This window comes from Astyanax mexicanus, chromosome 3, assembly GCF_023375975.1.
Source record: "Astyanax mexicanus isolate ESR-SI-001 chromosome 3, AstMex3_surface, whole genome shotgun sequence".
In the NCBI taxonomy this organism is placed as follows: domain Eukaryota; kingdom Metazoa; phylum Chordata; class Actinopteri; order Characiformes; family Acestrorhamphidae; genus Astyanax; species Astyanax mexicanus.
Genome location: NC_064410.1, coordinates 22,585,357 through 22,599,342, shown reverse-complemented (window position 1 = coordinate 22,599,342; position 13,986 = coordinate 22,585,357). Strand labels below are relative to the sequence as shown.

The 13,986-nt window shown below is 39.9% G+C and overlaps 1 protein-coding gene across 2 annotated transcripts in view; it reads right to left on the bottom strand.

Annotated features, from left to right (window-relative positions):
- Positions 1 to 13,986, bottom strand: part of pvrl2l (PVR cell adhesion molecule related 2 like) — a 330,379-nt gene that overhangs the window by 115,909 nt on the left and 200,484 nt on the right. The window contains exon 7 of one of the 2 annotated variants that reach the window (XM_049476204.1): positions 4,974 to 13,937. The exons of the other annotated variant lie outside the window; for it this stretch is intronic. Within the exon in view, the coding sequence (XP_049332161.1) occupies positions 13,387 to 13,937 (551 nt within the window). The 3' untranslated portion in view covers positions 4,974 to 13,386. Of the gene's footprint in view, positions 1 to 4,973; positions 13,938 to 13,986 lie in introns of those variants that run through there. 2 annotated transcript variants of the gene reach the window in all.

Below are 13,986 nucleotides of genomic sequence, written 5' to 3'. Positions count from 1 at the left end.
TAAGGGAAAGTGGAAAAATTATAGTGAAAGTGAAATGAGGAGGAGTAAGAAAGAAAGGAAAGTAAGAAAGAAAGAAAGAAAGAAATTAGAGAAACTAAGGGGAAGAAAGCGAGAGCGAGGCAAAAATACTATAAAAGGGTCAGTAGATAAATAAAGATATAAGACAGAAGTAGAAAGAAAGAAAAAAGAGTGACAGATTTAGAGAGAAAGAGAGGGAGCCAGGAGAGAGGAATGAAGAGAGAAAGAGGGATGAAGGGAGGCAGAGGGAGAGAAGGAGAGAATGGGGCAGTAGGCAGGTAATAGACCAGAGCAGCATTCCTGGAGGATTTGTGCTCTGTGATCAACACTTCTAGCACAGCATCCAGCGGCTGGGCAGCTGTTTTTCATCACGGGTCAGTCCATCAGTCCATCATTCCATCAGTCCATCAGTCCATCAGCTCTGGAGCTCTGAGAAATCTGCTTAATCTAAAATGAACTTAAACTGATCTGTAGCTGGAGGATTTCACAATCTGCAGATTCAGCAGCACGACCTTCAACCACAGCCAGCTTCAAACACCTTATCAAACTAAGATGGTCAGTAATTAATAAAGAGGTGTCTATCTGCATGCTGTAAAATCCTACAGCCACACTCACTCTCCACTCAACATCGACGGGTCCTCTGTGGAGATTGTTAAGAGCACCAAGTTCCTTGGTGTCCACTTAGCAGATAACCTCACCTGGACCCTGAACACCAGCTCTACAGCCAAGAAAGCCCAGCAGCGTCTCTACTTCCTCCGGAAGCTGAGAAAGGCCCGTCTCCCTCCACCCATCCTCACACTCTTCTATAGAGGGACCATTGAGAGCATCCTAAGCAGCTGCATCACTGCCTGGTTTGGGACCTGCACCGTCTCTGACCGCAAGACCCTCCAGCGTATTGTGAGGACAGCTGAGAGGATCATCGGCGTCTCTCTCCCCTCCATCACGGACATTTACACCACCCGCAGCATCCGCAAAGCAACCAGCATTGTGAATGACCCCACTCATCCCTCACACGAACTGTTCTCCCTCCTGCCTTCGGAAAGAAGGTACCGCAGCATCCGGTCCAGCACGACCAGATTCTGCAACAGCTTCTACCCCCAAGCCATCAGACTACTTAACTGCAGAGACTGAACTGATGGTTTTTCTGTACATGCACACACACTCTTACCCCACTTACCCCAGAAAATGGAAAGCACTAAAAACCCTACTACCTCACTGGACTCTATTGCACACTGTGTAATAGAGAAATTACTACCTCACCTGGTCTTTTTTGCACACTGCAAAATTTGCACACTGTCTTGTTATTTATTATTCTTTGTCTGTATGGTGTTGTATTGTCTGTCTGCACTTTTGTACTGTTGCACTTATTGTTCTGTCTACACTGTGTTTATGTGCACCATGGTCCCTGGAGGAACGTTGTTTCGTTTCACTGTGTACTCTGTATATAGCTGAAATGACAATAAAAACCACTTTGACTTTGACTTTGACTTTTGAGCTCTTTCTGTGGGGAAGGATCGGGAGAGAACGACGCCACTGAAGGTGTCGACAAGACGGCAGTGGTATTGTTGTCAAGGCGACAGACGCAGGAGCTTGAAGTGGGCCCTCGAGGATAAGGAGTGACGCATCTGGTCGTGAAAAACCAGCGAGAAGATTGCAGCAGCGGCTGCTGGTTCGACACAACTCGCCGCCGGCAGCGATGGGGAGGAATGGTGAACGATGGGCTGGAGATCTCGGTCACGGTTCACGTCAGTGACAGCCCAGGCTTTGGCAGCACATGCTTCACATGCCACACATTGTTTTAATGTCTGAAATAAAGCCACACAAGCCAGAAGAAAACCAGAACAAGGGCAGAAATATTTTGTGCCTTTTGAACATGAACATATTTTATCCAACATGATCAGACACAGACGACTTGGATAAAGGATGGTGGCTCCAGTCCAAAAATAAAACCTATTTGGTCTTTTTTTTACCAATTCCCTGGTAGAACTATTGAAGAAATTACTAATGACCATGCACACAACCCATTTTCCACTTGAAGTACTTGAAGAAGAACTGAAAAAACAGTGCTGGAAGGTATGCTGCAATCCATTTGTACTTTTTTTTGTATTTGTTTGTTTGTTTATTTATGTCTCATTAAATCAGTTGTACACACAGTGCTGTCCAAATTCTGCCTGTGAACATGTTTTCATTGTGTTATTATGCTTAAAATACCATATAATGTGTTGTCATCAACTGGTATTGCTAACAAATGCTAACCAGGCTAAAATGCTAATAAAGCTAACCTGGGTTAGCATAAATACTGGGTTGAATCCATTAACAATAACTGGTTTTAAGTGTTTGTCAACCCAATTGTGGTAAACTTTAATATCTTGCTTTAAAATATTGGATAGTTGAAAATCAGGTTCATGAGAAATCATCATAAAAAAGTAATCCTAAAAAAATATATAAATGTAAAACATGTTAATATATATAAGCAATACAAAAGTAACATATTTCCCTGCACATATCGTGCAGAAATTGAACAGAAACGAGTTTTACAGCTCAATAAATAATAATAAAAAACAGCTCTGATCAATAAATATACACCAGAACGGTGACTACCTATGTCACGTCCTGGCCCTGTTTCCTGTCTGTTCTCATGCCTGTGTGTTCCCCACGTGACCTGTGCCCCTGTGTTCTGTCTCAGTACTTTTCCACCTGTGTCAATTTGTAGCTCCGCCCCCTAGCCCCAGGTGTTTCCACTTCCCATGTGTGTTAAATAGTCCCCCTTGTGTCAGTGTTTGCTGTCGGTCTTTGTACTAACCCCTGTCGTTTGTCCTTCCCGCGTTTGCTTTCTCGTTTTCGTAGCCTTTGCCTTTGTTTATCCCTCCTTGTTTATCCTTGTTATTTTCTAGTTTCCTGTGTATTTCCTTGTATGTATATCCCTGCCCTGTTTAGTTTTGTTTATCTAGTTATAGTTATTCGTTTCCTTTGTTTGCCTAATTGTTTGTTTATGTTCCTAGCCCTGTTAGTGTTTTAGTTTCTCGTTTTTTAGCCTCCTTTTCTCCTGTTTATTATTGTTATTTCTTGTTTGTTTAGTTTATGTTCTCTTGTTTCAATGGTTTGTTTTGGTTATTGGTTTATTCGTTTATTTGTTTCTCTGTTAATTATTTATTTATTTAATACATTTATTTTACCTGCGTCTCCCTTCCTGCACACATTCCTGACAACCTATCGGTTTCTACCTATCTAAACCCATTTCCTGCTGTAATCTGTAGAACAGTTTGACATCTTGAAAATGCAGAACTTTCTCTTATTAAAAATTAAACAAATCTGCTTTTAGGTTAAATCTACCATATATATACTTGTGTTACTTACTTGTGTTGTATAACATTGTTATACAACATTTGTGCTTAGGGCACACAGGTCTAACATCTGACATCCGAGAAAAATATAAAAATTGAAAAATCTCGCTGTTTCTAAAAATGTTAAAGCTTATAATCCAATAAATGGACAAACATAAATATGGAAAACATAAGGATTCTTCTTTTCAGTACAGATAAGATTGAGTTAAAAATAAGGGTAGGTTAAGGTTTAGATTTGGATGTAGCTTGTGGTAAAGCAAATATTAGATTTAGGTTTAAGTAGGGTGACCAAACATCCGTATTTCCCGGGACATGTCCCTATTTCACGTCCTGTCCTGGGTTTTTTTCAAAAAGTGAGGAAATGTCCTGGTTTTTAAATTACCTTCATTGGACCAGAGAGCAGTAGACAGCGTGACTGTCAGCGTGGAGCCCCCCCCCCCCCCCCCCCCTTCCAGTGCAGTCTCACAGTAAGAGCACACACACAACGCTCCACCCCTCAACCACCCCCCCCTTTACCAGGTGCCTTGGTTTACCCAAATGAAAATATGGTCACCCTGGGTTTAGGATTAAGATAATCAAACTACTTTTTACATTTGCTGTAGTTTTGTCTTTGGTTGGTTCGAACCAGGAGTCGACTCTTATGAGTTGATTCGTTCTTCTGAATTGATTCCATGAGAATTCACATGTAGTGTTTCTTCTAGAGGCTACTTTTTTTTTTGAATGTAGAAATAAGTTATTTTAAAAGCCGAAAAAATACCAATATAGATGCTTTTTTGTTGACATTAACTCGAAAAAGCCCAATAATTTGAGTTACCCTCAGTGATTGGTGTCTCCTCAGCCACTGGTCAAACAGGACCTTAGCTGGGGTAGTGTGACGCAATGCAGCAGAAATAAACTTTATGCTGTGTTAAATCTTGCTTTATCACACTGAGCTCATTTCGTGAGGCCTGCCAAGTTTAGATTTGGAAATATTGTTGTTGAGTCTGTGAGGCAGCAGTATATATTACTGCCTGTATTCTCAGTATGAAACTGCTCTCATAGAACTGCACATTCTGCGGAACATTCTACAGTAAAACAACATCGAAAAACATGACAGTCAAATCTGGAAGAATCTTTCCAAATATGTTTAGGACTAAAAATGTACTTTCAAGTTTCTTACGTTTATGTTTTTCCCTTTAGATAAGGCTGCAGATCCAGGGTTTTATGGACATATAAATTTGTGGGTAAACTGAGGTGCTGATGCTGTTGTTTTCCCACTGCACGCTATGGTCACTACATGTCTGTAGACGGAGGGTGGAGCAGGTGGATGCTGGGGTTTCAGGGAGCCTCCGTTTCTATGTTACCTTCTGGCACTCTCGCTTTATTCAGATCTTTAGCGCGAGGCTAAAAATAATATAACAAGTCAGTAACATCTTGCTCTTTTAATAAAGCTATTTATTGCTATCCGCACAAGTCTGGTTCCTGTCTGGCACTGCCATTGGACCCGTGGACCGTTTTTTTTTCTCTGTAAAGCTTCTTTGTGACAACTTTTGTTGTAAAAATCACTACATAAATAAAATTGAAATGAATCGAGGAGCAAGTCTCAACACAGAATCAACTGCAACACACGTCTTACAAATCAAACAGATTTTAATTACAACCAGAATACAAAAATAATGTGACATGACAAAATTGGAGCTCAGAATCTTCTCTTAACATCTTCTCTGTTTTTTCTTTTTTTTGTTGTTCTTTTTTTCTTTCTTAAAATAAACACAGTGTACAAATGATGCATGAGTGTGAGAGAGGTTTATCGTTTTTATATCTGTGAAACCGTTTCCTAAAGATCAAAGAGATTAAAGATCTAAATCTGAACATACTGTGCACAGTAATTAGAAGAAAGGGAGGAGGCGAGGGGGGGGAGACAAAAGCCCAGAACATTAAAAAAAAAAAACGCAACACTGATCTCAGAACAGAGCACAGGTAAATTGCGGCCCCTCGCTGCTCAGCTAAAGTGAATTCGCTCTCGGTTTAGTAGTGCTATTGGAACGATCTGTTTCTTATTTATACTATGTACAAGTAATAGAGAGGAGGTGGGGTGAAGGGCACTGCAAGTACAGCACTGCTGCTGTGTTGTTTTAAGGCTTTAGTTTAGTTGTTGGAAGATTGCAGGCAGGCAGGAATTGGAGATGTCGTGACCCATTTCTGCTTTTAAAATAAGCATGACGGTCTTGGACAGCCGGGGTAATTGCATGCCAGAAACATTGCCTTTTAGCCTGATAGTGTTGTGCCTGCTGTGGCACAGTTCTCTGAAAGGATTAACGCCTGGGTGGTTCTGTCTTCATCTAGAACCTTGAGTGCGTGAAAGCCCCCAGACCAGTGAGGTACAACACTAATAAGAAGAGTCTTGATCCTGACTTCTGCGATAAAGTGGGTGAAATAATGGTATATGTCAGTGTGCTAAGTAATTACATTAAATAATGGGCAACCCGAGGGCATGGCGTGTGTGTGTGTTTGTGTGTGTGTGTATTTGTGCCTGTGTGTGTGTGTACAAATAGCTTTGAGCACTTTTACTGCTTTAAACCAGGAGCAGCATATTTATGAAATGGTGGAAAAAGGTACATACATAGGTCTGTATATTTTTACCGTATTTTTTGCATTATAAGGCGCACTTAAAATCGTTTAATTTTCCCTAAAATCATCAGTGTGCCTTACAATCTGGTGGGCATTATGTATGAATTTAACCAGTCAGGTTGTAAGGAGCAGTAAAGCCACTGAAGTTCTGCTGAAGTTCACTCTAATAAAGCAGTTTTAGTTAAGTTCTCCAGCTGTATTAGCATTAGCTGCTAATTGTGCTAAGCGCTAGCTCTTTCGGCCATTCAGAGGTGAGCATATTAGACTGTAGTCTGCATGTTTACTGTGTTAAAACAAGCTAAGTGGGACGAACCGCTAGCTAGTAGCGCCCTGGGTTACAGGAACCCTTAAGGTTCCTCAGTGTAATGCTGCTAGGTGGCATCAGCCGCTAACTGCTGGTGCAAGTGGTTAGCCGCTAATGCTAATGTTACTACACATAGCCTTAGTGGAAATTTGGGATTCTAAGCTAGATAAACGGAAGCGCTTTACTCACTTAAATAAACAGATTTCAGGAGAGAATCTGTGTAGACTAACATTCAGCGCTCGTTTGACTTGTCTGAGTCGTCTGAAATGTTTTTGTTTTAAGAATTACAGTTTTGTTTACTTAGCTTAGCTTAGCTTAGCTTTAGAGGTCTCGCTACCCATTAGAATTAGAAGGAAAATATGGCAACAACACTTTTTCTTACTAGTGTTGCATAAAATGCGCTTTATAATTCAGTTTGCCTTATATATGAAAATAGTCCAAAAATAGATTTTTATTGATAGTGCACCTTATAATCCGGTGCACCTTATAGTGCGAAAAATACGATAAAAAAAATCTCCACATCTGGGATTTCACTGCAATTTTATGATAGCAAAGACACACTGACACGCCCTAAATCAAGCTGTGCTACATACTGTTGACGGCTCACCTATAGGTCGGGCTCATAAAATAGGGCCCATAGAGCATGTAGTATGTAATTATTAACTTGCTCAGCTTCAGATTGTTCCTATTTAAAACAGTAGCAAACAAAAACTGAGGAAATAAAGCAAATGTTTTAGTAGCAGCAATATTTTTTTGAAATATTTCTGTATATTTAAAATGATAAAAAATATCTGTACCACTTTTAAAATAAGGCTCCTTTATAAACGGTTTATAAATAGTCTACGAGGAAGTTTGTTAATGTTTAACAATTAGGTTGTAAATAATTCACAAGCCAATAATAAGTAGTTACAACACATGAAGCATCTCCTACTTTGAATACTTTACATATCTAATAAAATAATATGTAAAATTAGTTTAGTTATTTAATTATTTTATGTTAATTAATGTTATTTAAATGTTTAATATACACCACGTTATTATTATTGGATAAATTATAAATCTGGGTAGTTAAAGTTAATAACATACATGTTATTAACAGATATGTTAATGACTGCTGACTGATGGAACAGACAAAGTAAGACAAGCATCCAGAAAGATCTGAGCTTTAACAGAATATAGAAATGAATGTGGAATCACTGTTTGCAACAACAAACATCAGGCCACAAATGACCTTTTCCAAGTATGTGTTTTAACTGTTTATTAATGTTTTATAAAGTATTTTCAACCTAATAAAAAACATTAATAAACTAATTTATAAACTATTTATAAACTTTATATAAAGGAGCCTTGTTTTAAAGTGGTACCAAAAAAATCTAATAACATGTATCAATTATTTTTGCTGATTTATTTAGTGTCCTTAAATTAAAATGCCAGTCTGCCAAAGTCAGAGCACACCCGATTCTTAAAGCGAACGGCAATTGTGACATGCTGATTGGTTTATTTCACATTATGCCCAAAACACACACATAATGAATTAAGAGAATTAGTATATGACATACTAATGTTGTGTTTTTTCTTATGATAGCTTACAGATAGGGCCCTTTATCACTTAGGAAGTATATTGGAATCATTAAAATACTTTTACATGGTTTTATCAACAAAATAATATATATTTTTTGCTTGATAAATAAGCTAATCAAGAGCGGCAGACCTACTAGGTAGTGTACAGTTGTATTCAGTGATATTTGTAGACAGAAATCTAAAATGTACGTGTGTTTCAGTGCATACAGCTTCTGTTTAAATGTGTATTATTTCACGTGTAGGTTTATATATTTGTATAAGTATAGGCAAGACGCATGTAGAGCGTACATTTCACAGGCGTATCTGTCTGAGCAGCGATGGATGGCGGACTCTCCTCTTCCTCCCACCATTCTGTAAAAAACACCGGTATATCAAGGCATCTCAGGTCATTCTTAACTGCTCCGCTTGTTTTTCACACCTAAACCCACACTTGGTGTCGGAGAGATCAATACATCTGTTGTTTACAGAACTGATACAGAACGGATTCTGCTTGTTTCACAGAATGTTTTTCTTAAAGTATATATATTTCTATATATTTTATATATGGACACCTCACGTCAAGTTACACACCACTGACTGACATTTCACAGAATGGTACTGTCTCCATTACTTTCACAAAAAAAAAAAACATAAAAAAGAAAAAAAAAAATGAAAATCAAAAAGAACCTTATTGATTATTTCCACACAGAAATACTGATACAGCAGTAATGTGAATTTGTTATATGAACCCATGTACAGATTTTTTTTTCATGTACCATTGTTACATTGTTATTTACAACTAAGCCAAAATAAAAGTCAAATTCTTGCAAATAATAAAAGATTCTACAGTGATTTCTATATACATGGCAGTGCAATATGACCGAGCACAATATACTATACATCAGGGGTCGACAATTAGGTTTTTAAAATATTTTCCAAGCCATTCCACTCTTTTGTAAAAGGAAGTGTAACGAGATGATGTGCTACAGACTAGTAGCTCTCCAGCCCAGAGGCTTGTTGAACCCAATTGCAGAACAGTTAAATTCAAAGCAGATAAACCCGAGAAGAAAGGAAAAAATAAATAGTCAGGGTCCAATACACTATCGTTGACCTGGCTAGTGAATTGGGACACAGCTTGGAAAAACGCCCTTATAAGGAGATAGAAAGCCCAAGAAAGGGCGCAAACACGAGAACGGGTGGAAACTAAAATCACTAAAGCCGAGCGCAACAGTGAGACAGGGGAGGAATATAAACAAAAGCTCACCAGAGAAGCATTTTATTTTTTTATTATCACTAATTATAGCCTCCTATTGCCGACCCCTGCTATACATTAATGTCAGCAAATAAAGGAATGACAAAACGAAATAAACTGGCTTACAGACACCATGATTCAGTGGTTCAGTTATTAGTTATTATAGGAGAAATGACTCGTTCACAGGCAATATGATCCATCCCTTAATATCGCTGATAAATGCACTGTACTGATTTCAGTACACTTAAATCTACTGACACCTAAAGTGAGGTTATATGATAGAGCATCTCTCTCACGAATGTTCTTCAGGAAAGTGAGCATATTTAAACATACTGGTAGGCACTTAGACTGTAAAATACTGTATACATTAATACATTGTTACATTTTAAAACATCTTACGTTGGACGAAAGAGATAAGCTGCTGTTAAAATCGGTCCGTGTAAATTATCGTCTACTGTTTTCTGGAACGAACAAGAACATGTCAACACCATGAGTGTACCTGTGCACAACATACTTATATTGTACTAATCTGATATAAATCAACCAAAACTATATCAACAATACCGCTAAACTTACAGTCACTAGAAACACAAAACACGTCTTTTTTTTTTGGCAACACTTCAAGAAAGTCCATTAACAGCATTAGTCCCGAAACCCAACACTTATTACTTTGCTTATATATAATCCGAACATTTCAATCCCCTTATGCATTATTTTTGATTATTGACTGCTACGGGTTGCACTCTCGGTTCTCTGGTATCCGGTAGCGCTCTTAAAAAGTAATTACATGGAGGATAAAAGTAAAGGGAGGTTAATACTTAGTCATCTTCAAACAATAGACCTATTCTGTATTTCGACGTCCATTGTTGTACACTGTGCATCTCAATTCTTAATTTTCAGCTTGAGTGATTCAGGGCTTCAGCATTCCCCCACAAAGCACACTCCCAGCCATATTTATTTGTGTAAATATGAAAGCTGGAGAGATTTAGGGGAGAAAATGTAAAAGAAAAGAAAAAAACAAAGGAAAAACGTGAAAATCACTGTAGGCTACATCTTCTATGTCTTCTTTTTACAGTAGTTATAGTAGAAAATTAGTATTACTCTATAATCTTTGTGCATTTGCATGTGTGTGGTATGTGTGTGAGGATGTGCATTGGATGTTGAGTAGTGTTGTTTTAGTATCATAACTATAATTTATGGTCAATGACAGGTTTTCACTACACAATTTTTTTGAAAAAGGTTATTGGAGACTTGTTTTCGGAAGATTGGAAGAAAGTCTTGTTGCTTGAACTTGTTCTACTTAAGGTCGCTATGTGTAAACTGCAAAAAAAATGCAATGTCGAGAGCTCACTGAATGACACAAAGTTGTATCATTTGTTTCTCACAAACTTCCATTATTAAAGAAAGAAAAAAGGGAGATGCTATGACAGCAGTTCTTGCGTGTGTTCCTCCTGGTGAAAGATCTTGTCAATTGCATCCTTGTGCACAAGACTACAAAGTTGTGTAGTGTAAAGTCTGCGCCAACCTGGCGGCTCTAAACGTTATGTAGTGTAAACCTGGCATAAGGATGAACTGAGATGAACTGATGAACTGAGCCTGAGAACAGTCCACCAATCACGATATACATATATATATATATATATATATATATATAAATATATGTTTGAATGGTTTTATTGAACACAACATGTTAACACTCACAGTGCAGGGTGGAAAAAGTATGTGAACCCCTGTGCTAATGACTTTTCTAAGAGCTAATTGGAGCCAGGATGTGATGTGATTGGAGAAGAGCTCTAACAAAAGAGCTCTCAGAAGACCTACGTTCAAGAATCGTTGGCTTGCATGAAGCTGGAAAGGGTTACAAAAGTATCTCTAAAAGCCTTAATGTTCATGTGTCCATGGTAAGACTACAAATGCTGAAAGTTCAGCACTGTTGCTACTCTCCCTAGATGTGGTTGTCCTGTAAAAATGACTGCAAGAGCTTAGCGCTGAATGATCAATGAGGTGAGGAAGAATCCTAGAAGGCACAGCACACCATATGGTGGAGGGGGTATCATGGTTTAGGGCTGCTTTGCTGCCTTGGGGCCTGGACGGATTGCTGCCATCAACAGAAAAAAGAATAACCACGTTGAACAAGACATTTTGCAGGGAAACTTAAGATTATCTGTCCGCCAACTAAAGCTCAACAGAGGATGGATGATGCAACAGGACAACGACCAAAAAGTTTCACATACTTCTTCCACCCTGCACTGTCAATGTTAACATATAATTTTTTTTGTGTGGTATTAGTTTAAGCTGACTGTCTTTGTCTATTGGTGTGACTTAGATGAAGATCAGAGCACATTTAATGACCAATTTATGCAGAAATCCAAGTAATCCCACAGGGTTCACATACTTTTTCTTGCAACTGTATCATGCAAAACAAGTGTATAGACTGCAGACACATTAGTCAGCTTCTGTAGTATGTGTTTTTTTTTTTTTGTTTTAATACGAAGTCAACAGTATCTATGACTCTATAACTCAAATGCTGGGCTGCAATATTGATATTTCCCAACTTTCCATGTGAGGCTCCTTCTTCTCATGCTAAAGCACACATGCTAATGATAAAGTGTGCTCTTTCTATAAGGTGAGCGGCCTAATCTCATTGCTGAACATGCTGCACGAGCGGTTAGCCCCTTAACCTTCACCAACTGGCAGCTTTTCAAGGCAACGGACTCCGCTGAACCCCCGGCGGCATACGAGGCCCGGCTCAGCGCTGCGAGCCCGAGTCCGCCTTCGCACTGTGGTCGAATAATCCCCCCGTTCAAAGGCACGTTTGCTCCGCTGCCTCTTATCAAGGCCTGCCCACATTGGGCGACTCTGCAACTCCTATCAATCAACATAATCTGTTTTTAGAGGAGTCGTCAAAGCATGCTCAATCCTTTTTTTTTTTTGTTTTTTTCTCTCTCTCCTTTCCTTCCTGCTTTTTTTCTTTAATGCCCCACACTCCCCCAGTCCATCCTTTTATTCACATTGAGGATTGGACGGTTGGAGAAGGCTGCCGGAACCGCGCCACACGAACTGCGCCTGCTCCTACACGGGCATCCGGGTTGTGCTTTTCAGATGTTTCATTATATGGTTTTGATATAACTGGATTAATCAGTAAAAAGAGGCTCGGAGTATCAGACTTTCGCGCGGCTAATGCGCAACTCTCTCTCGCTCGCTCTCTCTCTCTCTCTCTTTCTCTCTTTCTGCCTTCTGAATTAAACATCATCCAGAATAGACTGTTCTGCTGGCAAAGAAAGGGGGGACTTTATCCCGCCTCTGCCTAGAATCCCTGGAGTAGCTCACAGGAATTCTTTTACCGTTACAAGACATCCGATTAATCAACGAGCACTAAAATATTGATTGTGTTTGGAAGAAACGAACTTTAAAGAATTGACTGAGGGAGAAATCCACGCAGAAAGCAAAGGCTGTGCAGCCCAAGCTGATCAGCATCGCTGAGATCAAAGCCTCTGAAACAGGAATGATCAGTGCCTGAAGCTCAAACTCAAACCCAAGCCAACAAAACTGCCTGCTGTTGTCTGTGCTTCCTCAGAGATGAAGACTTGCCTAGATCGATAACGAAGCTATGGAACATGGAGGAGTGTGGGGATGGTAGAAGCCGGTGGAAGCTGGTAGAAATGAGTCACAGCTCTCGCCAAAGCGAATGACTGTTATTGGCCCCCGAAACCTTCTACGCTGATGACTGAACAAAAAGTACACCTCTAAAATATTGGATCTCTCGTTCATGATGCACTTTCTAACCCCAGGTCTGAGAGAGTATCATCACAGAAAAGATCTGAGTGACTCAATGTGATGAGCAATGGATGATTTACCAAGTAAGAAGACATACAAGACTTATTTTATGTCCAATTCTTTTACGTGAACAGTCATACAGAGTTCCTTCTTGGTTCAAATCCTCAAGATCCTTCTCTGTGACTGAAATTCAATTGGACTGAAATGAGCCAAGCCGTGCAGTAGCAATGATATCATCCTTCCTGATATCTTCTTATCTTCTTAATCGTCCCATCCGTTCCCCCACTGTAGATATTGTTAGATATAGCTGTTTCTGTCCTTAAGTCGGGGCAGCACCACATTTAATTTACCACTGAACAATTGAACAGAAGTTCCATTTCTCGTTTTTGTTTTCGTGGATCAGACTAAAAACACAAAATAACAAAAAGAAAGTCTCTAAAAGGTTGTATAGGGAGTGTAGTAAAGCTTTTTTTTTATAATCTTTTTTCCTTTACTTCCTCGACCTCCTGTTTCTCGCTGGCTTAGACGTAGATGGCAGTCCGAGAGATGATGGATCCGTCACGCTGTGACTCCATGTCATCATCGAGGTAGACCCCGTAGCTGTCTTCATGCCGAGGGATGTGGTAACTGGTTGGGAGGCCTCCGAAGCTGTCGTACTGCTCTTCTTCTTCTTCTTCTTCCTCCATGCTGTCGTTTAGGGAGTCGAACTTTCGCTGCCCGGCTTCGTCCAGTTCGCAGGTCAGCGGGATGTGGTGGGGAGCCATGATTCCTGATGGGGCGTGCGGGAATTCGTTACCCTTCTCGACGAGGGCTCCCGGTTCACTCTCTCGGTAGGTGTAGATGGGGCCATTGTTGTTGGCTCCTGTGCCATTTTTGCTGGCCTTTTTGACCCCAAAGAGACGAGCCTTGTGGCTGTAGTTGCCTTGTTCATTGTCGCCTGAGTAACTGGGCTGGTGCCGCCGACTGCGGATCACTAGGACGGTGATCAAGGCGCAGGCCAGGAGCAGCGCTAGGAGGCTACCGAGGATGGCTCCCACCAATACACCAGCACTGGAGGGGTCCACTGTTAGTTCTGCAGAGGAGGGGGGGAGGGAGTACAACAGGTGAAGAACAGAAATGAG